This window comes from Ochotona curzoniae, unplaced genomic scaffold (genome assembly GCF_017591425.1).
Source record: "Ochotona curzoniae isolate NIBS_2020 unplaced genomic scaffold, NIBS_Ocur_1.0 scaffold_2683, whole genome shotgun sequence".
NCBI lineage: Eukaryota > Metazoa > Chordata > Mammalia > Lagomorpha > Ochotonidae > Ochotona > Ochotona curzoniae.
The window spans coordinates 738,186-765,644 of record NW_024467100.1 but is presented as its reverse complement, the minus strand read 5'-3'; the positions used below and the strand labels follow the sequence as shown (position 1 = coordinate 765,644).

At 51.3% G+C, this 27,459-nt stretch overlaps 2 protein-coding genes across 2 annotated transcripts in view; both read left to right on the top strand.

The window, feature by feature from the left end:
* LOC121171526 (flavin-containing monooxygenase 5-like) overlaps positions 1–13,195 on the top strand; it is a 96,879-nt gene extending 83,684 nt beyond the window's left edge. The window contains exons 10-11 of the mRNA XM_041003263.1: positions 12,256–12,725; positions 12,913–13,195. Coding sequence (XP_040859197.1) covers positions 12,256–12,725; positions 12,913–13,195 — 753 coding nt within the window. The remainder of the gene's footprint in view (positions 1–12,255; positions 12,726–12,912) is intronic.
* POGK (pogo transposable element derived with KRAB domain) lies at positions 12,630–24,584 on the top strand. Its single transcript, XM_041003383.1, has 6 exons — positions 12,630–12,688; positions 14,016–14,149; positions 18,573–18,699; positions 19,369–19,467; positions 20,671–22,149; positions 24,460–24,584. The coding sequence occupies exons 2-5, from the start codon at positions 14,018–14,020 to the stop codon at positions 22,134–22,136; spliced, it is 1,824 nt and encodes a 607-aa protein (XP_040859317.1). The 5' UTR covers positions 12,630–12,688; positions 14,016–14,017; the 3' UTR covers positions 22,137–22,149; positions 24,460–24,584.
* Positions 24,585–27,459: the final 2,875 nt, after the last annotated feature.

Sequence of the window (27,459 nt, the reverse complement as noted above, 5' to 3'; positions counted from 1 at the left end):
ACACCCAGAAGTTCCCAGTTTCAGACTGGCTCAGCTCTGGACTTTGCAGCCACTTGGGGAATGAAACAGTAGGTGGAAGATCTTTCTATCTCATCTTCATACATCTGTCTTCCGAATAAAAATAAATGTTTAAAAATGTTCACTATTGAAGAAATGCCTTCCCATTAATGTTTCATTCATTAAGCACGTTTAAAGCTTTAAAATAGCAGAAATTTTAAAATTTGATTTTTTAATCTAATAAATATTGCCCATACTTGCGGAGTACCATGTGATATTTTGGTACATATAAACTATGTAGTGTTCAATCAAAATAAATAACTTCATTTCTTCAAAGGCTTACTATTTCACAAGATCCTAACTCATGGCTTTTTCAGTAAGCTATGCAGTGCAGGGACCTTGTCTGCAGTCAGAATTCCCGCTGTGTCTGGCTCCCTCTGGCGCCACCTGGCTATTTCTACACTGAGTGTGTGGGCTTGGGATCCTGGGAGGGGTCCTCCAGCACCCTGGCTCAGCGGCTTATCTGGAAGGGGAACTGAGAGCTGAGCCAAAACAGCTCACCAGCAGCAGAGCTGGTATTAGACGCTGAATGTGTCTGATTCCAAAACTCGGGCTCTTTGGGGCATACAGTCAATTTGCATTTTACAAATAAGAACTTTATTAATCACCTCCCCAGATTTTCAAAAACCTCATAGTAGTCTTTTTTTTTTTTCTAGTGGTGTTATAAGTAAGTAGAGAAAGTGAATTCCAAAAGAGCTTGCTTCCTCGCCTCTTATTGGGCTCTCTTGCACCCACCTCCAGCTTTTGCTCAGATAGCCTGCCCTACCCAGAATGGACAGCAGAGAGCGCTCACAGCTGCCAGCCTTCCCTCCCTGGGTTTTGGGTTAAGCTGCTATCTTGTCTCTCCGAACCAAAGTGTGCTTCTCAAACCCCCAAACTTCCAGAGAGAAAAACGCCGCTGTCATGTCCCTCAGTCTGGAAGCAGGGAGCAGGGAGAGGCAGCGAGGACAAGCCTCCTTTTCTGCAGGAGAGGAAGAGCATGGAGCAGTGCGCTGGGTGCTCCTCTGAGCTCCACAGCTGCCTCCTACTGCTCCGGGAGATCACGAGAAGGGTCCTGGAGTGACCAAAATCTGCTTTCTCATTCGTAAAACAAAAAGCAGAAAAATGCTCTGAAAATGGTCTAAAGCAATGGAACCTTTAGGTCTTCTAAAAGTGCTTGCAAAATAGAATTGAAGGATGAATTTATTTTAGCGCAAATATATATATACCAGGCGAAAGAAAGGAGGTGACATGCTGCGCGGTGGTCTTTCACATGCTCACCCAGGGCAGAACACAGCGCCAGTTCCTCCTGGGGAGACCCACAGGCCTCCAATGACTCACTTGGTGGGTTCCATGGGCAGCCACAGAACCACAACCCTATGGAGCCAGGGACGCGCACAGCATCTGCAACAGCTTCCAGCCATGAGCATGTCAGAAAAGCTAGTCCTGCAGGTAGGTACTCAGAGAGGCCAGGGCAGCTCACCCCCAACGAGCTGTGAGCAGTGTGTGAAGATGCAGGTGGCTTGAGTGGGGAAGGCCCCTCTCGCTGCCCCTTTCCCACCTCCTGGGCACTCCCTCAACCCTGGTTGTAAAAGCCCTGGCGAACTGCTGCTCAAGCAGGCAGCTTCCCTTCTCCAGCTCTCTCACTTATCCCAACCAAAGGGAGCTTTCCTGCTAGCAGCTCCCCCTTGAGGCTGACTGTTCCATGACATCCCAAGCCAAAGCATCCCTTGCATCTGAAGCCAGAACTCAGTATGAGTTTCCCAACATAATCTTAGCTGCAAAGGCCTCACAAGAAACACTTCTGAACCAAGAAATGTTTGAAAAGAAAACAGCGACTAAGGCAGAATGTGGATGCTTACGCATCACTCGTGTTTGCATGTCTGGCTGTTACAGAAGCTGCATTGCTGTTGAACCACTCTCACCTGCTAACTTGTCAAACTGGGGGTTCCCATTTGTGGGTCTAAAGAAGGTCCTGCTCTACCTTATCATTGGGATTCTCTTTTTTTAAAGGTCAGTAAGTAGAAGTCACCGGATGATCAACTGGGCCTATCTTGCTGTGAACAACGATTATTGAAGGGACCCAACACTGGGCAAAGCTGCTCCCTGCCATGCCACCATCCCAAATGAGGGCCAGTTCACATCTTGGTTGCTCCATTTCTGATCGAGTTCCCTACTAATGCAGCTAGGAGAGCAACAGAGAGTGGTCCCAAGTCCCAGAGTCCCTGGATTGTTGAGTCTCACTTCCCTTGAGAAGAATGGGACCAGCTGGGCTGGCTGCAAGGTGCAGCTTGGCTTGTGGGAGACCTGGATGAAGCCCCTGGCTCCAGGCTTCATCCTGTCCCCGGGGCTTCACCAGTGGGTATGAACCAGCGAAAAGAAAATGTCTCCCTCTCTTTCTCTCTCTCTGTAGCTCTGACTTTTAAACATAAGTAAATTAATCCTTACCAAAAAGAAAGATTATCCAAAACTTGGAAATCAAGCACAAAAAGCGTAGCATGCCCATTCAATATCATACAGGAGGTGTGCCTAACAGACCCATCCCACAACTCACTGAATTCCCCAGTAGATGTATCTTTGCTTGACTCACTGTTTATTATTGACTGGTGCCCAACACCACGAAGTTAGATGACAACTGACAGTATCTCATCAAGTACAGAGGCAAATAACTTCTATTCTTCTGAAAAGATGACCACAAAATGTGGTTTTATTACCCCGTGAAATATTAACAGGAGCTAGAGTTGAACCTGGCAGTCAACATTCTTTCTTTAGTGTCTAAGTTTTTCTTATGACCTTGACATGAGTCCTGCCATCCTACTGATTCCTTGGTTAACAAGTTTCATAAGTCTGTTACATTTTTTTTTTTTATTGGAAAGGCGGATATACAGAGAGGAGAGACAGAGAGGAAGATCCTCCGTCCGATGATTCACTCCCCAAGTGAGCACAACGGCCGATACTATGCCAATCCGAAGCCAGGAGCCTCTTCCGGGTCTCCCACGCGGGTGCAGGGTCCCAAAGCTTTGGGCCGTCCTCGACTGCTTTCCCAGGCCACAAGCAGGGAGCTGGATGGGAAGCGGAGCTGCTGGGATAGAACCGGCGCCCATATGGGATCCCGGGCTTGCAAGGTGAGGACCCCAACCACTGTGCCACCGCTCCAGGCCATATTTGCATAACAGTATTGAAAGAGTTTTTAGTTATTCTTTGGCCTCCCCTTCACTCCTCTCTTCTCCATCACTGCCTCAATGAGAGGCAGGAAGACCAAACTCCTCGGGGTGCCTTGCAGAGCAGAAGTGTCTGCCATGAACAACCTTGTTCTTGACTGCCGGAAGGAATCATTGACGATTGTGCATTCAAGTGAAATGGACTATCTTTGGGACAGTCTCCGCCTTCTCATACATATGCATCAGACACCTCCTCCTGAAGGTCACGCCCAGGGACCAGGGATGTCCCCTGTGCAGGTTTCCATTCTTGTGCACACGTCGGGAGGCAGGGTTACTCAGGAATTCTCCCTCCATAGGCACTGACATTGCGAGAACATCCTATTTGTCAAGAACTACTCTGGCTGAGAATCAAGATGGCGGAGTAAGGTAAGGACACGTTTAAACAGACGGAAAAACATTTAATCAGGATGAAGCAGAGAGGACATATTTCAGGAAATAGGAAAGGACAGAAGAGCAGAGGAGTACCTGGAGACTGACAGACACAGGAAAGCAGCAGGCACAGCAGTGTGGTGTTGCAGTGACTGATACTCCAGCGGCATCCAGCTAAGAGCAATCTGACTCCACCAGCAGCCGGAACTCCACCAGCAACCAGGTGGGAAGGGACTTTCACTGGGAGCTTGGGAGGTGAACCCAGACAAAGAACTGTCCGTCCTGCTGATCTGTTTGATTTCACCAGGAACAGAGACAGAGCAGCAGATCCTAGATGGGCAGTGTGAGAACAAGGTGGATTTCATAGACAAGTCAGCCCCATAGAGCTGAATTGGGCACCATTTTGTGTAAGGAGGAAAGGGCAAGGGAAAGGACAGAGCATGCTCTGAGCTGGGAGTGAGCTCATTTCTGACTTGGTGAACTGCATCAACATGGCATTCTGCAGGTTCTACCCAGGGCAGGTCTGGGTAGCCCTTGGATCTGACAGCCAGCAGATCAAGAACTGTAGTGGTAGTAAGTCAGCTGCAATTTTACACACTGTGGCAATAGCTTTGGGATGGCAGGGGACAACAGTGAACTGTGCATGTGCTGAGCTCATGAGAACTTGCTGAGTCACGTGGATTACACTGGTCCCACAGGAAAATAATACCGACTATGGCATTGTATGGGTCAAAATAGGTCCATGTGGCACACAGACCAAACGTCCAAGAGGTTCCAACCAGATCAGCGCCACCAACAACCTAATTATATAGGATACCTGGTGTCTCTCTAATCTGGGACCTGCTCCAATCGGAAGTGGGAGAAAGTTGGCAGAGACAACAGTGCAGCTCCAGCACAGTATCACAGGAGGTGGAAAGTGGTGAGCCAGGATCTGGGGCTGTGGAGATCACGATGGAAATCTGACATAAGAAACCAGACCTGGATCTCACTGTAGCTTGTGGCACAAGTGGCTGCAAGCAAAAAGTTGTGTACCAACCGCAATAAGTAAAATCGCATTGTAGACCTGTGGGTGACACAACTTAGAAACCTGCCCCAAGGAGAAGATTCTGCTAACCAGAAGTACAATGATCAAGAGCAAAAGAAGAGACAAAAGCACAATGAATATTAGTGACAACTCCCCTGCAAAGGAGCAAAACCCTATGCCAACCTCAGAGTTAACTGAGGAAGACATCAAAAAAATGGGGGACACAGAATCTAATAAGACTCATTTTAAAGATTACGATCAAAAATGAGAAGCTTGTGCAAGAGTTCAAAGAATGTTTTTTTTTAAAGATTTATTTTATTATTATTTTTTATTTGAAAGGCGGATATGCAGAGAGGAGAGAAAGAGAGGAAGATCTTCCATCAAATGGTTCACTCCCCATTGAATACAACGGCCGATGCTATGCCAATCCGAAGCCAGGAGCCTCTTATGGGTCTCCCACACAGGTGCAGGGTCCCAAAGCCTTGGGCTGTCCTCGACTGCTTTTCTCGGGCCACAAGCAGGGAGCTAGATGGGAAGCTGGGCTGCGGGACTAGAACCAGCACCCATATGGGATCCCGGGCGTGCAAGAAGAGGACCTTAACCACTGCGCCATCGCGCTGGACGCAAGAGTTCAAAGAATTTAAGGAAGCAATAAAGCAAATCAAGGCTGGTATATCAGAAATTAACACAGTAGAGCAAATTAAAAGTACAGTGGAGAGTCTACAAATAAAATGAAACCAGCAGAAGAAAGAATCTCAGAATTGGAAGATATCTCCTGTCATCAGGGGGAAGCAAACAAAAAGCTGGAAGCAGAGCTGGATCAGGCCAAAAAAAGTATTCAAGAATTGAAAGACACTATTAAGAGGCCAAATATAAGAGTTATGGGAGTCTCGGAAGGTGCAGAAAGAGAAGCTGAGTTTGCAAATGTATTTAATAAAATAATCAAGGAAAATTTCCCTAATCTGGAGAAAGAATTGGGAAACAAGATCCAGGAGGGGCACAGAACTCCCAACAGGCTTGGTCAAAAGCGATCTTCACCACAACACATGATCATCAAATTCTTTTTAATCGAACATAAGGAAAAGATCCTTAACTGTGCATGCGAAAAACATCAACTGACATATAAAGGAATGCCAATTAAGCTCACAGGAGATCTCTCACAGGAAACTCTACAGGCAAGAAGAGAATGGAGTGATATATTCCAGATCCTAAAAGCAAAAAATTGTCAGCCCAGGATCACATACCCAGCAATTCTTTCTCTTGTCTTTGAAAATGAAATAAAATTCTTCCAGAGTAGAAAAGCCAAAAGAATTTGCCTCTTTCAAACCTGCCCTACAAATGATACTTCAAGATGTTCTCTTCACAGAGAAGAGGAATAGCATCCACCAAAACCAAAGGCAAACAGGAAGAACATCCCAGTAAAATGACAACAGAAGACTAAACCAATGAACATCCCATTGCTAAAATGACAGGACCAAAGTGCCACCTATGTATGTTTAACTCTGAATGTAAATGGCTTAAATGCATCAATCAAACATCACAGATTAGTAGACTGGATTAAAAAACAAAACCCATCTGTTTATTGTCGGGAGGAGACACACTTCAACAAAGATCTGCGGAAACTATATTGCATGGGTTTTGTTGTTTTCTGTTGGTTTCATCTCTTCAAAACACTTTCTTCTGATTAAATCATTCCATGACTCGTAGATTGTACAGTAGCATCATTTTCTTCAAGAAGGTGCTTGATTTTCATTTCTTTAGCTACACGTTAGTCATTTAGTAGCATGTTAACTTTTTGGTGTTGTTAATTTCTTTTTTCTCCCTGATGTTGATTTTGTCTTGTGGCTTTTCATTTAAGGGGATGTATAGTAGCTGTGTAATGGAGACTGTCATATCTAGTAACATATCATTTAACTTCATGGCATTGTGAATTTCTATTTTTCTTTCTATTGTTGATTTTGTATCATGACTTTTCATTTAAGGGGAAGTACAGTAGCTGTGAAATGGAGACTAACATCCAGATGTGAGGATGCAGTGTGGTATGCGTTTCTGTTTCCAGACGAAGATGGACTTACAATGAAACTGTTTACTATATCTTGACAACAGGATGCTGGACTCTCTGTCATTGTCCATGCCCGCAATGATGGACATATGACTGTGTATGAAGAACTATATGTTAGTAATGATATAGAGGAACTAAGTGGGGGGTGGGGGGAGGGTATTGGGGAGGGGGTGAGGGAATATGGAACTGCATCATAAAATGATAGCAATAATAATAAAATGTAATAAAAATTCAAAAAAAAAAAAAGAACTACTCTGGCTGCAGTTAACACCATAGAGCAAGTCCCCGGACCCATGGAACCTACCTTCCAGTGGAGGGACGGGCAATGAGTAAGCAAGCACACACAAAGGGAAGCGGACAGGGAGAAGATCAGGAAGAAGCGGAACACACATAGCAGACAGGAAACGCAGAGCGTGGGGCAGTGGCTGTGCTATGACTGTACAAGGCCTCCTGTGCAGGGTGACCAGATGAAGTGAAAACAAGAATTCTCCAAAAGGAAAGAATGGCCAGGGCCCGGTGCAGTAGCCTAAAGGCTAAAGTCCTCGCCTTGCATACACTTGGATCCCTTATGGGCGCCAATTCTAATCCTGGTAGCCTCACTTCCCATCTAGCTCCCTGCTCGTGGCCTGGGAAAGCAGTTGAGGACAGCCCAAAGCCTTGGGACCCTGCACCCCTGTGGGAGACCTGGAAGAAGCTCCTGGCTCCTGGCTTTGGATTGACTCAGCTCCAGCTATTGCAGCCACTTGGGGAGTGAACCATTGGATGGAAGATCTTCCTCTCTGTCTCTCCTCCTCTCTGCATGTCTGCCTTTCCAATAAAAATAAATCTTTTTTAAAAAGTCTTAAAAAAAATGAATTGTGGGGCCCGGTGCAGTGGCGCAAGTGGTTAAAGGTCCTCGCCTTGCACGCCCGGGATCCCATATGGGCGCCGGTTCTAATCCCGGCTGCCCCGCTTCCCTTCCAGCTCCCTGCCTGTGGCCTGGGAAAGCAGTTGAGGACGGCCCAAAGCTTTGGGAACCTGCACCCGCGTGGGAGACCCAGAAGAGGCTCCTGGCTTCGGATCGGCATAGTATCGGCCGTTGCGCTCACTTGGGGAGTGAATCATCGGATGGAAGATCTTCCTCTCTGTCTCTCCTCTCTGTATATCCGCCTTTCCAATGAAAAAATAATAAAAATAAATCTTTTAAAAAAAAATGAATTGTGTGGGCTCAACAAGTTGAGATGTCCATGGTATCACTGGGACTCTGCAACTAAGACAAGAGCAAGTATAGTATTTTTCTTTGCAAATTGATTTTAGAGGATCTGTCACTCTGGGCTTTATCCCCAGTGACACCTAATCCCTTCTTAAAATGAGTTATCCATCTGCAAACTGATTAATTCTCTTTGAGGCACTATAAATTTTCATAAAGCTTGATTAGTTTGCCATAAGTCTGATGCTTCTTCTTGCTTTAATTTCAGCAGAATTCACACCGCCCTGACAGTCTCATCCTTCCTGGTGCTTCAAAATACATACTGTTTAAACACATACAAGTTAGAATCAGTTTGTTTTCAGTGCAAAACCCTGAACACCAGGCTTTGTTCATTTCCATGAAGAAGACCACTGAACAGTTACACATGTACGTGACAGAACTCTGACCCTTTGCCACGAATAACTTCTTTTTCTAACAAGAAAAAATAGTTTCTGGTCCAACATGTAAAAATCTTCGCATCGGTCACACCTGTCCTCGCAAGAAAAACCTCTCGGCACACCGATTATCAACACCTCCTTTGAGAGCTGTAGGAGACCCTCACGGGACAAGGAGCTGCTCGAGCCTGCTGGCAGGAATGTCTGCAGGAAGCTTAGGAGTTTCCTGGCCTTTATGTCTAACCCTAACTGCAGAGGGTGATCTTAACCGGAATCTCCCCATTTCCCAGAGCAAGCCTTTTCCTTATGCTTCTGGAGACAGGAGGGGACAAATAACCATTTTGAAGTTAACTAATACAATTCTATTATCTTAAGCATTCATTTTTATTTGAGAGGCAGATTTAGAGAGACAGAGATGAAGAGACAGAGAGATTTTTTCACCTGCTGGTTCACTCCCCACCAAAAGGCTGCAATAGCTGGAGCTGAGCCTATCAAGAGCCAGGAGCCAGGAGCTTCTTCCAGATCTCCAACACAGATGCACGGTCCCAAGGCTTACCCTCCTGATCTTTTTATCTCTCTCTCTCCTTCTCTCTGTAAATCTCTTTCCAATAAAAATAAATATCTTTTAAAAATAATAATAATAAAGACAACAGGTGAAACACAAAACACCAGAAGAAATCCTGGCCTCAAGATACCAGAGCTCCTACAAAAAATAAACACAGCCTACTAACCCTTTGCGTGTGCATGTGTGAGTGTGCACACACACACACACACACACACACCCCTCACAGCTCAGTGCCTTTTACCTGTTACTGTCTAGCTTCCATGAAAAAAAAAATTACTAGGCTAGCTAAAAGCCAATAGACACAGTTTGAGGAGAAAAAATCAAGCATCAGAGACAGACTCATACATGGCTGAGATTTGGGTCCTAGCAAACTTGAGATTTAAATATGTGATGAACCCAGCTGTAGGCAACTGCCGGGGTCATATCTGAACAAGTGTTACACTGCTGGGAGAAAAACAGCCATTAGCTGGCAGGCATTCTGAGCCTGCCAACTCTGTTATCTATACCACTGTGCCAGCATAGTTGCCTATTCTACTTTTTTTTTTTTAAGATATGCAGGGAAAGTTGGGGATGCCGGGCCGGGACACAGCATCCCGGCCCCCATGTGAGAGGCTGCAGCTTGCCTGGGGAAGGTGGAATGGAGATGTGTTGGAGTAGGGGCCGCTTAGGGCATATTTGACAGATGAGCAGTGAATTTTGGGGGCTTCCACAGACTGGGCCATTGCACTCTCAGTAGGCAAGGAAGCTGAGATGGAGTGGTTTAGAAGGAGAAAACTGGAAAGCATGTCTGGGTTAGGCCAAGGCATCCTCCCATGTGGGCTGGGCTGGGCTGAGTATCATCTCCCACTGTGAAAGCTGGATCTGGGGGGAATGCCTGGCTGTGCTAGGCTGCAGTACCTGCCTGGGCATGCAGGGGCAGGGAGTGAGTCATGTCAGACTGGGTGGCAGCACCCACTGGAACACGATCTGGGGACAGATTCTATAGAGGGACTTAAAGGCTCATCTCTATGGGACTGCAGAGTCTGTAGGTTTGTATGGAGGGCAGGGGTGGTGATGGGCGAAGCCAAGACCGCAGAATTCACCTGACAGATGGACTGGGGCTGAGAGTATGCTGGGCAAGGTCAGCCTGTAGCACCCATGAGCACACGCAAAGGCCAGGACTGAGAGCAGATCATGCCAAGCAGGATCATGGCATCTACTGACATGTGTGGGACCCAAGGCTTGGAGCAGGCCTGATAGCGGAACTTAGGAAACTCCCCTGCCAGGCCACAGCTCCTCCTGGGCAACATGGGAGCCAGAGCCAGGGGCAGGCCAAGTCAGGTAAGGCTGCAGTACTCATAGACATGTGTGTGGGCCAGGTCTAGGGGCAGGCTGTGCTGGGCCAGGTTGCAGCACCCAACCTGGCTTGTCCCACATCCTGGTTCTGATTTGTTATGAACTGGGGGACTGGGCCTTCTTAGTTGCTGATGCCTGTGCAGTAGACAGCATGCCCAGACGCATACAGGGAACATGACAACTAACTCATGTAAGACAGCAGAGGACGTTAAGTGCCTCATCAGTGGATGGAAAGTAGAACAGGTTAGACAACTCTCCTGACCAAGCTTTGCAACATGTTCCTGTGTCTGTGGATATATTAAGGTGGACTTTTTCAGCCAATAAACCTTGGAAATATTTTCTCAACCCTGGTGCAATAAAGCCAACAACATCTCAGAACTATCAAAACCATTCAAATAATACCCTTGGAACATTCTTTCCCACACTGAGGCCTCCAGGGTGTCATCGAATGACCATCCAGGTTTGGTCTGGCCCAGCACTGGCTATTGCAGCCATTGGGGGGAATGAATTAGTGGAGGCAAGATCTCTCTCTCTCTCTCTTCCTAAACACCCCTCTCTTTCTGTAAATCTTTTTAAAAACAAATAAATCTAAAAAATGAAAAGGGCCCAGCATGATGGCTCAATGGCTAAATCCTCACCTTGTAAGTCCTGCGATCACATATGGATGCTGGCTCATGTCCCAGCTGTCCCACTTCCCATTCAGCTCCCTCCTTATGGCCTGGGAAGGCAGCAGAGGATGATCCAAAACCTTGGGACACTGCTTCTGGGTGGGAGACACAGAACAAGCTCCTGACGCCTGACTTCAGGGAGGCTCAGTTTGGGCCACTGCAGTCAGAGGATGCAAGGCCTTTTTCTCTGTAAATCTGCCTTTCCAATAAAACGAGTAAACCATAAAAAAAAAAAAAAAGGTAGGACTTTCAGAGATGAAGCCTTAACAGATAACTGTTTAGTTATGTCATTACCTGTATCTATTTTTGCAAGAAGTTGAGATTCCAAAACGGCCGTGGCGCCATCCCAACTTTACTGACCGAAGCTCCGACTTTTCCATTGGAACCTGCCATTTCCTCATGACAGTTAGGATGGGAACGCCAACCAACTGAAGCTGTCATTTCTACTTTCAAAATACTATAACCTCACACACATAAAGAACTGTTCATTAAAACAGAAAAGCCTGCCCGCCTCGCACACCCATATAGTACACTTGGATGATTTTTTCCTCTACTCATTAGATCTCCTCTGGCTCTAGCCAGTCATTATGGTTCAAGGACTTGGTGATTAGACTTCAGGTTTTAAGAACACAATCCCACATCTGAATGGAAAGCTACAGCTCTTTCCCAGCAGGAAGCCGGAACCTCTGGGATAATCTGGAAAGTTCTACGGCTTCTCTCTCAAACCTGAGACTCCGGAGCCCTCCTCCCTGTCTCTACCTCCTTCCCCTGCCCTGCCGCCCACGTGCCTGGCCTTGCCCAGTCCAAGTAGGATCAGAGAGAAGCCCCCACCCTATCTAATCAAGCACCTCATTTCCCCAGTCTAGCTGTCCGCAGTAAGAATCCTGTGACGTCGGTTGAGCGAGTCTGGCTTTGCTCTGGAACCCACCTTGGTAATTTTCCACTCTCTGCGCCCCTCACTCTGCACCTGGCCTTTCAACTCTCCAGCCACTGGCTCTTCTCTCCCCTGAACAAAGCCTTCCTCGTGGTTTTAATAAATGTCAATAGTCTTTTAACAAGTTTCCAACATAGACCAGCACCCCGCATCTCCCTCTAAAACTAAGAAGAAGCTTCTTGGGGTGGGGGGGGGGGTGGGGTTCTTGGGTTACTTTGGAACTACTATGCCTCAAGCGAGCAACTCCTTGAACATCTCGGAGAAGTTCCTCCCTACACCTATTTGGTCCACGGGTGACACGCTGGGTGCTTTAACAGGCAGCGAAGGCAGAAATCACGACAGTACCTTCTCCAGGAACACGGCTGTGGCCACAGACCGACCAGAACAGTTAACCCACGACCACTCTCTCTCGCCCTAGACGTCTTGTGCCGTGCAATTCCAAACAAGTGTATGCAAACCTCTGGAGAACCGAGGGCCGCGGAGGCGCGTTCCCACGTCACCCGTGCTGAGAGGACAACTCGGCGCTGTCCCCGCCACGCGCGTCGCGCTGTCCCCGCCTCGCGCGTCGGAGCGCACCGCGGGGCCGCAGAGGGCACGGCCACCCGGGCCGGCGGAAGCGGCGCGGGGAGGAGGGCCGGGCGCCGCCGAGGCCTTGCTGACATCAGCCGCGCTCCTCCCCTCGCCTCCCAACACCCTCAGCTCCCGGCCGGACCCTCCCTCCTCCCACCACGTGTCCTCCCCGCTCCCTCCCGAGGGGCCGCGCGCACGGGAAGAGAGGCGGAAAGGATGGCGCTGTGACAGCCGGGGCCGGAGCTCCCGCGGCCCGCCTCAGCCGCTCGGCAGCCGCCGCGGTGAGTGCATGCACGGGCGGCGGGGCGGGGCGGCGAGGCCGGTCCCTCCCCCGGGACCCCGGGGCGTCTGGGCCGCGACGGGGGCGGGGGCACCGAGGCGGCAGCAGCAGCAGCAGCAGCAGCAGCAGCAGCTGCCGCCGCCGCCACCACCGACACCGCCTTCGCCGCCTTTGTTGCGGGCCCGCCGGGGGAGGCGGGCTGCTCCGGCTCCCGTCTCCCGGCAGGTGCGCTGGGGCCGGGAGGGAGCCTGGAGAGGAGGCGGGCCCGGCGGAGGGAGCGGCGGGAGCGCTCCCGGCTCGGGGCCACGGAGAAAGGGAAATGGGACAAGATGGCTGGAGAAATCCGAGCGCGCCCGGGGGCGCGGCGGTGGCGGCGGCGGCGGCGGGCGGGGCGCGGGCCGCGGTGGGCGGGCGGCGGGAGCCGCCGCTGCGGGGCACCTTCTTCCCACGGGCTGCAGTGTCTTCCTACCTCCTGCTTCTGAGTAGCTGGCGCGTTCCACCCACCTAGACTCATCCCCATCACGTTCTCCTGTGTATTTTTTCATGAGCTGTGAACTCTGTAGGGGTCATTTCTTTGGAACCCGCGGAGGGGCTGCGGCCCACGAGGTGCAAGCTCCCTGAGTCTCTAGGAATTTGCCCGTGTGCCTGTGTCCCTGAAGGGTGGGTGTGCGGCTCTTTGTACTGGCCTGCCGAGGTCATTGCTGCTGGTCTGGGTGGGCGCCCTGTACGTTTCTGCACTTTTCTTCTTGCGTCTGCACGCATGCCCCTCACGGTGCGCCTGCCACGGATTCCCGGGGTTTGGAAAGCCCTGGAAGAAGCAGTGTGGCTGCATTTGCTGAATGGGCTCGTGAGTCGAACCTTGCGCTTTGGAAAATCCAGGCGATGCCTGTTCTGGAGCCAAGCAGTTTCTCCACCAACCCAGCTCAATCAAAGTCCTATCCTGGCTCAGACACCTGCAGGCATGGGAATTCCACACCTCCCCACTGCCTCTATGTCCTGCCTTTCTGTGCACAGTCTCAAATCTGTTCCCAGAAAGTTTGGTGTGCTGGCCTCGGCTCTGCCCTTCTCTCCCTGGTCTGCATCATCCAACCTGATCTTTGTTCCATGGATACCGCTTCAAACATCTGGCATTTGGATGGATTCTGTACCTCCTACCTGTCTTTATCCTGATGAACTCTGCTACCCTGCTGCTGCCCTGACATTCTGGGTCCCCTGGCCCTGGTGTCTGACCTCACCAGCCTGTAGCCCTGCTGAGGGCCCAGGGGATTGGGCCTCATCACAGGTGGTCACAGCTATGCCTGACTTTCTGAACTGAATTCTGCCTGCAGAGATGGAGTCGGCAGCCTACCCTTTCAGCGTAACCCTGAAAGAAGAGCAAGATGAAGAAGAGATTGAGAGCCGGAAGCTGGAGGGTCACCCCGCGGACATGCAGAAAGTTCGAATCTGCTCCGAGGGTGGATGGGTAAGTGTCAGGTGTGGGGTCCCCATTAGGCTGAGTTTGCCTCTGTCTGCTCCTCAGACTAACGGGAGACCAAGAGAGCCCTGCTCAATGTGTTTCCAGAAAGCGTGGACCTTGTGGCTTCTTCACTCGGGTGTCCTGCACCCTGCCCCGTGGGTGGCAGGCACCAAATTAATACAAGCTGATTTACTGCTGCCTCGAGGGAATCGTTTTAAAGAAGGTCTGTCTCATTGGGGGTTCTTACCCAGAAGAATCCATTTATGCAATTTTAAATGCAGCACATGGAGTTAATGCATAGTTACTCATACTAGTTCTTGAACTTCTCAGTGATTGGGCCTGAGTTGTAAACATTTTAAATAAGCAACAAATTAACATTCCTTTCTCCCTGCTTAGTTTTCCATTATGGCTGAATATTACCAGTCTGCTAGGTGCCCTTGTTTCCAACCTTAGGCCCCTGCTGGTGCCATCATGGCACTTGCCAGTTGTCCAGTCCAGCCCTACCTCCCGTGAGTCTGCTTTGTCCCCAGGCCCCCTGAGCTATGCCTGTAAAAGCAGGGCAGCCCCAGGCCCATCCAGCCAAGGAGGAGGTGATGTTTTTGTCTCATCCCTGTTCTTGGCTCACCTTATTCTCCTCCCCAGTGCTGTTTTTTGTTTTTTTAAGATTTATTTTGTTGGAAAGTTAGATTTACAGAGAGGAGAGACAGAAAGATCTTCCATCCCAAGTAGCTACAACAGCCAGAGCTGAGCTGATCCAATCCGAAACCAGAAACCAGGAGCCAGAAGCTTCTTCCAGGTCTACTGTGTGTGTGCAGGGTCCAAAGGCTTTGGGCTGTCCTCGACTGCTTTCCCAGGCCACAAGCAGGGAGCTGGAAGGGAAGTGGAACAGCTGGGATATGAACCAGAGCCCATATGGGATCCCTGTGCATGCAAGGCAAAGATTTTAGCCATTAGGCTACCACCACACTGGCCCCTGTCCTCCCAGGTTCTGACCTGGCCAGGATTTGGTCCCACGCAGCCTGCTGTAAGTGGCCAAAGCAATGGAGACTGAGTGTTAAGGTTTCTTTGGCCAACCCAGGGACATCCCCATGGAGTGGAGGACAGTGAGGCACAGGTGCAGCAGGAGTGGACACATGAATGGGCAATGAGGACGAGCAAGGCGAAGGGCAGGCTCGTGGTGGGAGAGAAGGAAGCAGCCGGAGGAGCAGGCAGAGGAACATGGCTTCTGGGTGGTACTGGGGCTTAGGCGCTGGCAGCCTCCAGGCACTGCATCCCCATCATGCTTAGCGAGCACAGACTATCCTGTAGGACAAAATCCCTCCCCTGGCACTGCTGCCAGTCCTGTGAGCATGCTCGGCCTGTGCTGTGGATGTGCTAACACCCAAGATGCAGGAACTTCATTCGGGCCGGAAGAATTCCCCCCCGTCCCCGTCCCCCCGCCCCTTGGCAGTGTTTGCAGGTACTTTTGGTTCCCACAGCGGGAAGTGGGGATTGTGGGAGAGATCCTGCCGCCATGGAACAGGCAGAGGCCTAGGCTACAGTCCCAGGTATCACGGAGGATCTTTTGGCCCAAACACCCACAGTGCTGAACGTGAATAGCCCTGCTTCACAGCGTTCAATTGGGGGAAGGAAGAAATTGAATCTGAATCCTTTATAAACTAGATGTTTTGGTTGTAGGCAGTTGTGTTAGGGCAGTCAATACAAACTGTTACAACATAAGACCTGTGGCGTACGTTAGGATAAGATTTGTCAGACTTGGAGCAGAATTGGAATTTTAAATAGGAAAGTGGGGGGAAAAAACAAGAAAACACACCATGCTTTGTATTTAGAATTGAGTAGACATGGCCAGGGCAAGCCAGAAGGTCTGCACTGCAAGCAGGGGTTGGCCTATGGGATGGCGCCAGGGAGAACAGCATTGCTGTGCACTTAGCACTCATGCAGCCAAGCCCAGGAGTCCAGGTCAGGGGGTGGATGGGGATCACTAGGACAAGTGGGCCAGCCACAGGCCAGGACCAGCCAGGAGGGCGCAGTGTGCTGTACTGTTGGTGTGAGCGCTCTCCTTGGCTCTCGGGAGTGGCTCCCCAGACCACCTTGCTAAGGCTGCGTGGTCTTCTGAGACGACACAGGTTTTGGAATCCGCATTTTCTAGCTCTGTGACCATGAACAAGTTACCTCCCCACTGTTCACTTCCCATCGACGTGGCTAGAAATCCCCAGATCCCTGGCTTATCGAACGGATTCAATGAGATAATGTCATTGTGCCAGGGAAGCAGGCCTGGCCCATGGCAGCTAGGCTGACTGTGGCTTAGGGCGCCTGTTGGGCGGTGCGTAAACACTGCATGCCAGTTTCCCCTGGAGCTCATTGTTGGAATGTCAGCCCAGCAGGTCAGACAGACGGAGCCAGACAGTGCACACAAAACTTATCTGATGAACCCTTGATCTCCTGGCGGGGGAGAAAGGGCAAGGATGGAGGGCCCCTGCCAGCCAGGTCAGCAAAGTAGAACACAGCCTGTCTGGCCCAGAGCTGGACATACCGACCTTCTGCCATGCTTGGCCAGAGGAGAGGCGCCTGTGGAGCAGGGGGCCTGCACAGTGGGGCCAGCTCGAGGATTGCTCCAGGAGAGATCTGAGGCCTTGAGCCGTTGGGCTTGTGGAGCAGGACGTGGGCTCAGGAGAAGGTCCTCCAAGCAAGAGCTGAATCCTGCACCCGTGTGTGGCGTTCTCACAGCTTGAGGGCTCCTGGGACCTGGCGGCTTTCCCCGGAGTGTGTGTGTGCCCTTTTCTGCAGGAACAGGTTCACATGTCCTGTGTCACATTTTACCAGCAAAAAGAAAAGGGCCTATAAATAGGTCTGGCCTAGATCTGAGACTCACTAAGGTGAGAGGAGGCCATGGGGGTGTTGTTTAAAACCTGGGAAGTGGGAAAGGAACGGGTGGGAAATCCCGGGGCTGGATGGCTCCGCAAGTTGGGGAGGCAGTTGGGACAGCCCTAGATTGTCGCTTTGCGGCTCCCAGTACCACACATCCCAGGACACTCATCCACTCTCACTCTAAAAAGTAGTCTTGGAAAGTTGAGTGCTGCTTTGAAAACCCTCCAAGTGGAACAAGAGAAGGAAAATCCAAAGATTGCTTGCCTAGGTTTGCGCGCGCGTGCTAACAGGCCACAGGCAGTGTCCTAGGATTAGGGAAAGCTTCCAGCAAGTGGATAGGATAGCAGCAGCAAGGGCAGACAGGTAAACCAGCAGAGGCGGTACTAGGTGCAAATGCAGCCCTCACCCAGGTGTGCCGGCCACCCAAGGATGCACCCATCCTGATCTAGACGGGTTTCCTCTGTACACCTCAACCTGCCGTCATCATCTGTGTGACACTGACCAGCAAAAAAGACCTCTCTGAGCCTGTCTCCTTGAGAAAAGGGGAGTTTGGTGCTTCACGGGCAGTGGTGGAGAGATCAGGGATGCCGTTCCAAGGCCTTTCCAGGAAGTACCTCCCGCACACCAAGTGTGCTGGGGGTGCAGCCAGCAGATAGCCAATCTGAGGCACAGCTTTGGGGAGAGGCCTGGAAAGCCAGAGTCCACAGTGAACAGAATCTCCCAGTGAGTTCTCACCCCTGAGGACAGTAAGATTCCAAGACCTAATGTGAATGATGGGAGGAAAAAAAGGGTTTTTTTTTCCCAGTGGAAAGCCAGTTGTTTACGAAGCAGAGGAGCATGGTTTGGGTGGTTTGGCTGCCCTTAGCTACTGCGCCACTGTCCCCTCCGGGGTTGGAGGGGAACAGAGGGGGACCCCAGGACATGAGGGCAACACCCCCTGCATGAAGGGCACCGTCCTGGGGCTTTCTGCCGACCTGGTGTAGGCGTCAGGGCCCGCCAGTTAGCTCTGGCGTCTTACTACACAAACAATTTCCAAGATCTCCCCTCCCTCTTGACCAAACAGGCACCTTCTGTTTCCAAGTCAACACTAAGGAGAAAAGCAGTCTCCTAGAGAGCGACAGTCATGTTGGGTTTTACACCCCAACCCACCCCGTGGGCCGAAGGTCCTTCAGGGTCAGTGCAAGGAGGTAGGGGGTTCCTGGCTTATGAGCATGTGGGTGGGAGAGAGGCTGGCTCCCTGAAGTTCAAGGTAAACTACAGGCAGCTGCCTCTGCAGTGAGAGGCTGTAGTGTTGTGTGTCCACCAGCCTGGTGATGCATGCTGGGGAGCTGTGCCCTCAAGGGGCTGCTTCCCTTCCATTGTCTGTGATCTGAGCTGGCGGCCTGGGGCACAGGAGGGACTGTGGCTCCTGTCCCTGGTATGTCGCTGGTCGCCTGTGAACACATTCCCCTGAGTCAAGTCCCCGGCCCCGGTCAGGACCTGTGAGAGGAGGGACGCTGCGGGGCGTGACTGTCGCTGGGTGACTGCCAGCCCACTGAGAAAGGCCTGTTTGTTGTCACAGGTGCCGGCCCTGTTTGATGAGGTGGCCATATACTTCTCTGATGAGGAATGGGACGTTCTGACGGAGCCACAGAAGGCCCTGTACCGGGAAGTCATGAGAATGAACTATGAGACAGTGCTGTCCCTGGGTAAGGCTTTGTTTACCTTTGTCTCCTGCAAGCACTGAGCCAGGGGAGGATTGTGTGTATCCAGGGTTCCTGTGTCCTGCGCTGGGCCTCTGCCCCCTCCGAGCCAGTGCCCAGTGATTTCCTGTTTGATTACAGCAGGATGTAAATATTGAGTCCTTCCCATGCCACCTCCCAGACCCACCCTCCTTCAACACGGGCATTCACGTAAACTAGGAAGCATCACCCAGAGTGTGGGCCAAGGCGTCCTTGTCCCTTAGTGAGGAAGGCAGGCCTCATGCTACCCTCGCAGCCTTGGGAAGTTGGAGGCATAACACCCCCTGCCACCGCCCACCACCAAAGAACACCCACTCCCCTGCCAGCACTGGTGCCATCTATCTCCCTTGGAGGGACTTCCAGTGTGGCTCAGGCGGGGACCAGAATGCTTACTGGCTCAGTGACTGCACCAGCTGTTTGTCAGATGCAGCCAGGCATCAGCTGTCATTGGTGGAGACCATAAATCCCCTGGAACACATGATGTTTTTCCACCGTAGCTTTGCTTGAAACATCGCTGTGCTCATTTCCACCTGACTTGCACAAACTGGGCAGGTTGGGGTTGGGGGAAGGGGTACTCAGACTGGCGTCCCGGGACAGTAACACACAACCGTTGTTGACTTTATTTCCCATAAACAGAATTCCCATTCCCTAAACCAGACATGATCACTCGGTTGGAAAGGGAGGAGGAGGCTCAGCATGCTGATGAGTGGCCACTCCACGGAGGAGCCTTTACAGGTACTGCGAGTCCTGGGGCTCAGCACCCATCCAGGCAGGAGTGCTTCAGAGGTGGGTGGTCGGTTCCTGTGTGTACCCCTGGGGCAGCCAGACCCTGGGCCTAGGGGCTCACGGCTCTCCCTGTCTCAAGCTCACGGTGCAGTCTGAGGTGGCATCTCTCCCCTCGCTCAGCCTTGGCTTCCTGCTGTGTTCCCTTGGGTTGAACAGGACTTGATGTGCAACCTTGGACGCAGGCGAAGCTGATGGGCTGCGGCAGCCTCTGGCCCAGTCACTTCCTGGGTGCACATGGGCGCTTCAGTTGCAAGCCCTGTGCCCTCTACAAACCAAGAAGGAAGGGGAGGACACGTGCTCCCAGGACACGTGCTCCCAGAGTTATATGCCCTGGCTTTCTGCCTGTGGCACACTGGGTAGACAATGCTGTGTTACACATCGGAGTCAAAATGTTCCTTATCAAAGGAAACAGGAGGGAAGCCGTTGAATAAACACCGTAACTTCCAGGTGACAGTTTTATTCACCTTCTTTTCTGCATGTAAGAGTTGAAAATGCCCTCTCAGTCCATTTTCCCCCACTGTTTTATCGACTCTGAAATCGGGAAACGCCTCTTTGAAATCGACACCATGTTCTCGATGAAGTGGCTGTTTTTGGTCTTTCCTCAGTGGCATGTCATGATGCACCTGAGCTGCTGGCCGTTTAGCTGTGTTGCAGGGGAGTCACTTGCCCAAATCAGATTCCATCGCTGTGACTGCCTTCCAGATAGAAGTTCCCCCGTGGAACCCAGCTCAGGCTTAGATGTACAGCTTGAAAGTTTAACTTGGCTTTGTGTGGTTTTTGCTGTAGAGTTTTCTCAGTGATGGAAATGGGATTCAGCCCGTATTGTGTCCAGACCTCTGAAATTTAATGTCACTTGGTAGTGTGGCTTACATGCGGATGACATTCTCATCCGTGTAAATGACAATCTCATCCGTTAGGCAACCTGACCGTCAACCTATTTAGTCCACACTCGTGCATCATCTGTTCCATTCCCAGTCCAGGAGGGAGGGAGGGCGGAGAGGGTGCGCCCACCTGAGCTGACCTGGGGAGAGGACTCAGTACAGGTTACCACTTGGGTGAATCTCAACTTAAGCGTCCTGAGCCAGATCCCCGGGAGGGTGTGTCGATTTACTCACTGTCATTATTTCCGTCCCTCCCCTTTGTGTCTCACAGAGAATGAAGATGCTGATGTTAAGCACCCCGATTGGGTGGGCCCCATGAATCCTGCCTCCCAGCACCCTCACCCCCAGCCCCTTGACGGCTTCGGCCTGCGTCTGCCACGGGACCTCGCAGAGCTGCCTGAGTGGAGCGAGGGGTACCCCTTCTACGTGGCCATGGGCTTCCCTGGGTATGACCTCTCGGCGGATGACCTCGCTGGCAAGTTCAGCCGGGGCATGCGGCGCAGCTACGACGCGGGCTTCAAGTTAATGGTGGTGGAGTATGCTGAGAGCACCAACAACTGCCAGGCTGCCAAGCAGTTCGGGGTGCTGGAGAAGAACGTGCGGGACTGGCGCAAGGTGAAGCCGCAGCTCCAGAACGCCCACGCCATGCGGCGTGCCTTCCGGGGCCCCAAGAACGGCAGGTTTGCCCTGGTGGACCAGCGTGTGGCTGAGTATGTCCGCTACATGCAGGCCAAAGGGGACCCCATCACCAGGGAGGCGATGCAACTGAAGGCTCTGGAGATTGCCCAGGAGATGAACATTCCCGAAAAAGGCTTCAAGGCGAGCTTGGGCTGGTGCCGGAGGATGATGCGGAGGTATGACCTGTCTCTGAGGCACAAGGTACCCGTGCCCCAGCACCTGCCGGAAGACCTCACGGAGAAGCTGGTCACCTACCAGCGCAGCGTGCTGGCCCTGCGCAGGACGCATGACTACCAGGTGGCTCAGATGGGGAACGCCGATGAGACGCCCATCTGCCTGGAGGTGCCGTCACGGGTGACCGTGGACAATCAGGGCGAGAAGCCCGTGCTGGTCAAGACGCCAGGGAGGGAGAAGCTCAAGATCACGGCCATGCTCGGCGTCCTGGCTGACGGCAGGAAGCTGCCGCCCTACATCATCCTGAGGGGTACCTACATCCCCCCCGGGAAGTTCCCCAGTGGGATGGAAATCCGCTGTCATCGTTATGGGTGGATGACTGAGGACTTGATGCAGGACTGGCTGGAAGTGGTGTGGAGACGGAGGACGGGTGCCGTGCCCAAGCAGCGGGGCATGCTGATCCTCAACGGCTTCCGGGGCCATGCCACTGACTCCGTGAAGAGCTCCATGGAGAGCATGAACACCGACATGGTCATCATCCCCGGGGGCCTCACATCGCAGCTGCAGGTGTTGGACGTAGTGGTCTACAAGCCATTAAATGACAGCGTGCGGGCCCAGTACTCCAATTGGCTGCTGGCAGGGAACCTGGCACTCAGCCCCACTGGCAACGCCAAGAAACCACCTCTGGGCCTCTTCCTGGAGTGGGTCATGGTGGCATGGAACAGCATCTCGAGCGAAGCCATTGTCCAGGGTTTCAAGAAGTGCCACATCTCCAGCAACCTGGAGGAGGAAGATGATGTCCTGTGGGAGATCGAGAGCGAGCTGCCTGGCGGAGGAGAAGCACCCAAAGAGTGTGACCCAGAACACGTGACTGTGGGCAACTGAAGGAAAGGCTCAGGTAACCAGTGAACAGCCTCCACTGGTTCACAGAGGCCAGCAGGTGCTAAGCTGTCAGCCTCGTTGGCTTCAGGGGCAGCGCCGACAGCAGGGCACACGGTATATCCGGCTTTGGTGTGTTCTGTGGCCTGCAATAGGAGTGTTAGTATGATCCGGAAAGTGAACAGAGGGTGGATGGGTGTCGATCTGCACCTGAAGCACTGCTGTCTGACATTGCTCAGGTCACAGCTGGATCCGAAAAGCAGCTCTTTGCTTTCTAAACCATGCTGAACGGTGAGGGCTGGTATGTGCCATGTGCACCTGACACACCTGGGGCAACTGCAGGACAGTGCCGCGGGAGAGCACCAATGCCCTCATGCCCTCAGCATGGTATCCTCGAATCTCAGTCCAGACTAGTCAGCACTGTGCCTACCAAGCTGTCAGGGAAACAGCACAGCCTTTACTTGCCTCTCCAGAATGAAAGCTTTTCCTTTTTGAAACAAAACATCTTAGTCTCGTAAGGACTTTGTACGGAGTGGGCAATTCCAGCAATTTCTTATAGTCAGCAGATATTTGAATTTTTGTACCAGAAAAGGAAACCAGGGTGCAGGTCTGTTACCATGGTGAGCGGGGTATAAGCGCTGAGATGGCAGGCCTGAGATTGTCCTAGCTGAATACAGAAGAGTGGCTTTAAAAGGAAATGGAGGGATAACAGTGGACATTGTGGTGGCATGGGTTAAGCTGCATCTCATATTAGAATGCCTGTGCTGTGTCCCGACTCCTCTGTCACTTCAGCTTCCTGCTAATGTGCACCCTGGAGGGTGGACTGTGCACTTGGGTCCCTGCCGTCAAAGGGAAACCCAGATGGACCTCTTAGCTCCTGGCCCAGTCCTGACTATAGCAAGCATTTGGGAATAAATCGATCAATACCCTTCCCCCCTGGCTCCTCTGCCAATCACATAGTTAAAAATAAAAGGAAATGGGGACAAGGGGCCCAACAGGGATAGCCCAAGTTTAATCAGCCCACAGTGTCCCTGGCGCCCCACGCCCCTTGAAAGAGGCATCACGTGATCACATACAGAAAGGAAGCATAGGCGGAGGTTCGAGAAGCTCATGGAAAAACCTACGGTCTTCTATTCCCATTTCCCTTGAACTTTCCGAAGGCCTGTGGTACAGCAGGAGCCAGCAGGCAGCGTAGCTAACCGCCTCCTCCCTCTGATTAACAAGCACTTTGCCCCTCCAGGCAGTTTTAGGTGAAGGAAGAGGCCAAGCCTTTTACAAAGGACCCCTTCCTTAACATTTATTTTTGTTGGAAAGGCAGATACACAGAGTAGGAGATACAAAGAGAAAGATCTTCCATCCGCTGATTCACTCCCCAAGTGGTCGCAATGGCCTGAGCTAAGCCAATCTGAAGCCAGGAAACAGAAACCTCCTCTTCTGGGTCTCCCACACAGGCACAGGGTCCCAAGTCTTTGGGCCGTGCTCAACTGCTTTCCTAGGGCACAAGCAAGGAGCTGGATGGGAAAAGGTGCAGCCGGGACATGAAACGGCACCCATATGGGATCCCAGTGCATGCAAGGCGAGGACTTTAGGTGCTAAGCTACTGCACCAGGCCCCTTTGACTGTTCTTTCTTACAAAGTGTACTTAGCCATCTCTGTCTCTGTGTGCCTTTGTTTTTTTTTTCTCCAAAAGAGATGCTCATCGGTGCCTGCCTCCACCCCACTCCACACTCTTGCGCAGACGCACCTGTGCACTGAAGAGTGACTGAGGTCTCCCTCCCTGCCCCAGGTCAAGCTGTGCTTGTTACTGAACTGCGCTGAACTCCCGAGACCCCTAAATTAAAGGCAGAGCAACGAGCAGCTCTTAGAATCCCAAAGATTGCTTTCTTTCTCCCAAGAACCCGTGACGTCGGGCTATCTTATCTGCTGGCCGTTGTGCTGCCTCCATTGGTTAGCAAAGTGAGCTAGAGTGGGTTTATGTCCGTTCCCCGTTTACCTCTCGCATCTTTTCCCTTCTCCTTCCTTTGTGCATTTTGAATTTTCTAAGCTATTTGGACTCCACCAGGGATTCAGTCTAAAACTTGCAGAAGAGGAGAAGGAGAAAAGCTATGCTACCCTGCAGCTGTGAACACGGGTCAGTCCACTGTCCGGCACAAGCTCTTCTGCCTGGCCCCCATCCCCAGGGCCGCTGCTGAGCAAGGCAGTGGGTAGACAGAGACACTGCCTGGGCCGCTTGTCCCTTTGGCAATCTGACCAGCGCCTCACTGTGTTTGTTACAAAATGAAAGCAAATCCAAGGGTTCATTCACAATGAAATGTTCTCTGCTTTCCAGCAAATGGAGCTGATTGAAAAAAAAAGAGTTCAGGAGGCTGGAATCCTCAAGAAGATTATTCCTGAAGGTGTGGGTGCCCAGAGAATGGCAGGAAAAGGCAGCGGGCTTTCCATCCGAGGACACAGCCCAACCCTGCCCCGCATCCTGAGGTGAGGACCCCTCACGTCAGCAGAGAACCGACTGGAAGAACGCTGTTTCTGGCCATGGAGACGATTCGCCGGTAAATACGACAGCACAGGTGTTTCCCAGGGATGAGACCCTGCCCTGTGCCAGCTGGAGGCTCCCCGTGTGGGCACACGTCTGCTGGTGTCCCAGCTGTGGGCAACACCAACAGGAGACTTTAATTCTGCATCTGAAATGCTGCCAGCAGGAGAGCCTGTGCCCGCACACGTCAAGCCTGCAGAGAAGGCTGGGTAGAAAGGTGTCGCTGGAGTACACTGGTCACGTGCCCGTTTCTCCTTCTGGAAAGTTGAGACATCGGTGATTGCAGCAGAATGAACCCACTCTGGCCTGGTGCTGGCAGCTGGCTTTTCCGTGGGCACGCTAGGTTCGTGCGCAAGATGGAGGCTAACATCGATGCTATTTTATTATTTATCTTCCCAATCTGGTTGGCAGCTAAGCTTGTTTCGGGTCTTGTCTAATGGCCCTGTTTTCTTTTTCCCATTACTGTATTTAATGCTAGGGCAGCGTTACTCCAGCTTTTCTGATTCTCAGACTGCCCAGAGAAGAAGTCGCCATAAATTCCCTGCTATTTACAATGGTTCATGGCCCACTGACTCAACCTGACACTCGCTTTACTGCTGTCCTTAATGCTTTGTTCACAGCGGAGGTGGCAGGGGTTGGTCTGAGAGCTGCAGCTGGGTCAAGAGCTCCGCTCGCCGGCCCTGTGGGAGGAGCTGGGAGCTCACTGAAGTTTCACACCATAGTTTGCTTCCCCATGTAAGTGTTGAGTGTTGTGAGAACATTCCTTCCTAGCTGTACGTGAGAGAGCCCCACAGACAAAGCCATTGCTGGATATGTCATTCCAATGTCAAGTCCATCTAGCGAGCTACCATAACCACCTTTGCTTCCTGAAGACCCAGCTCAACTGTATTGTTCTGCTCGTAGCATCTTGAAATACCGATTGCTACTCAGGTACTAATTTTCCTGTTAGGATTCACCTTTCTGATCTTTTAAAACCAGTTCTTCCCTGTACCCCCTGTCATGGGGAAAAAACACTGACCTTCCAGTATCTGAGTCACTTTCACTGTCTAAATTGTTTTACTCTTGGCCCTTATCCATACTGTATTCTTGGTCATTCCAGGTGACATCCTAAACCCAGCTGTTTTCCAGTCCAAAAGTTGCCATTCCATCTAATCCTTAATATTTTTTTATAAGCCCTAACTTTGGGTCCTGGCATGGGAGCCATAGTTAACTTCCCAGGAGGAGTGTTGGCTTCCACGCCCATTCCATTCCGCCAATGCCTCCTCTAGCCTTGTCAGTTGAGAGATGATGCCTTACAAGTTGCATAGCACTGGAACTTTCCTAGAGTAATGGCTGTCCTGCCAGGGTCTCTCTGGGCTCATTCTTCTACTGACTTGGTGACTTACACCGAAGACCTCCAGCACAGCCGTTCTGCGGTGGCTGATCCGCTAGAACCGCTACAGCACATCCTGAGACCAAGCTGTACTCCCCGGTAGTTAGGAACCAATGCCCCAAACAATAAACTTTGATAACAAAGACAATGAGCTTTGGCAGTTTTATTTCTTGAACTGTTAACATGGTGAAGTTACATGACCTTGCAACACTTTGGTACCAAAAAGTACACTCTTGGATCATAAGCAGCATTCGTGGGATATAATATAAAGTAACAAGGGCATCTTTAAAGGCAATGGGAGGGCCTGACGTGGTAGCCTAGTAGCTAAAATCTTTGCCTTGTATACGCTGGAATCCCATATGGGCACCGGTTCGTGTCCTGATGAGCCTACGTCACTTCCAGCTCCCTGCCTGTGGCCTGGGAAGGCAATGAGGACAGCCCAAAGCTTTGGGACCCTGCACCCATGTGGGAGACCTGGAAGAAGCTCCTGGCTTCGGATTAGCTGGGCCTCACCTGTTGTGGCCACTTGGGGAGTGAGTCAGCGGATGGTAGAGCTTTCTGTCTCTCTTCTGTATATCTGATTTTCCAATAATAAATAAATCTTTAAAGAGGGGGCGGGCAATGGGAAAGAAAGACTGGCCATGGAAGTGTGTGGGAGCAGGTGGCTGCTCTTTTCCTTAGTCATGTTTCGGATAGCCTCAGGAAGGGTACATTAACAGAGTGACACAAAGGAATTGGAACATGCTGACAAAACTGATGGACAGGAGAGAGGACTTGGGGTCCTGGGAAGTTAGATGAACTCATGGGCCCTTTGTGTCTTAGTAAAATCAGTCTCCACGATGTAAGTTATCCTGCCGACAGATTCAAGGAAGTGGCAATCCATTCAAGAATAATCCAGATACCTTTCCTTTTCAAGCTGTTGGGGATGGAGGCCAACCCCAGCACAGGCTATTGCCGTAACAGCCTCCAGGCCTGAGCTCCTGGACAGGCTTTCCATACCTGACTCTTCCCCCCCAGAGGCATTTTTTGGGAGTCTAAGAGAATTTGTGAAATCTGGGCGTATCCACTCCCTTTAGCAACAGGGAGAAGTGTTTTGGGAACATTGTGTCTGGCTGATCACTTTAGAGGGCCTGATAATGACAAGTCTGTGTGCTAAGCCGCAGCCCTCCGGCCTGGCACAGTGAAAACCCCTGGGTCTAAAAGATTATTACCGAAGTTCCCACCATAAACAAAACACAAGCTCTAAGTCTGAAACTACCTGGTTTCTTAGGAGTTTTTGTTAGTTTTTTTGTTTGTTTGTTTTGTTTTGTTTTTTTCCTGCTCTCCCTGAGATCTTACCTTAGGCGAAGATTTCTTAACCTAAACAGAAAGCTGCCCACACAGCTGGTGTTCTTAAAGACGGAGTCAGCCTTTGATCAACAGCG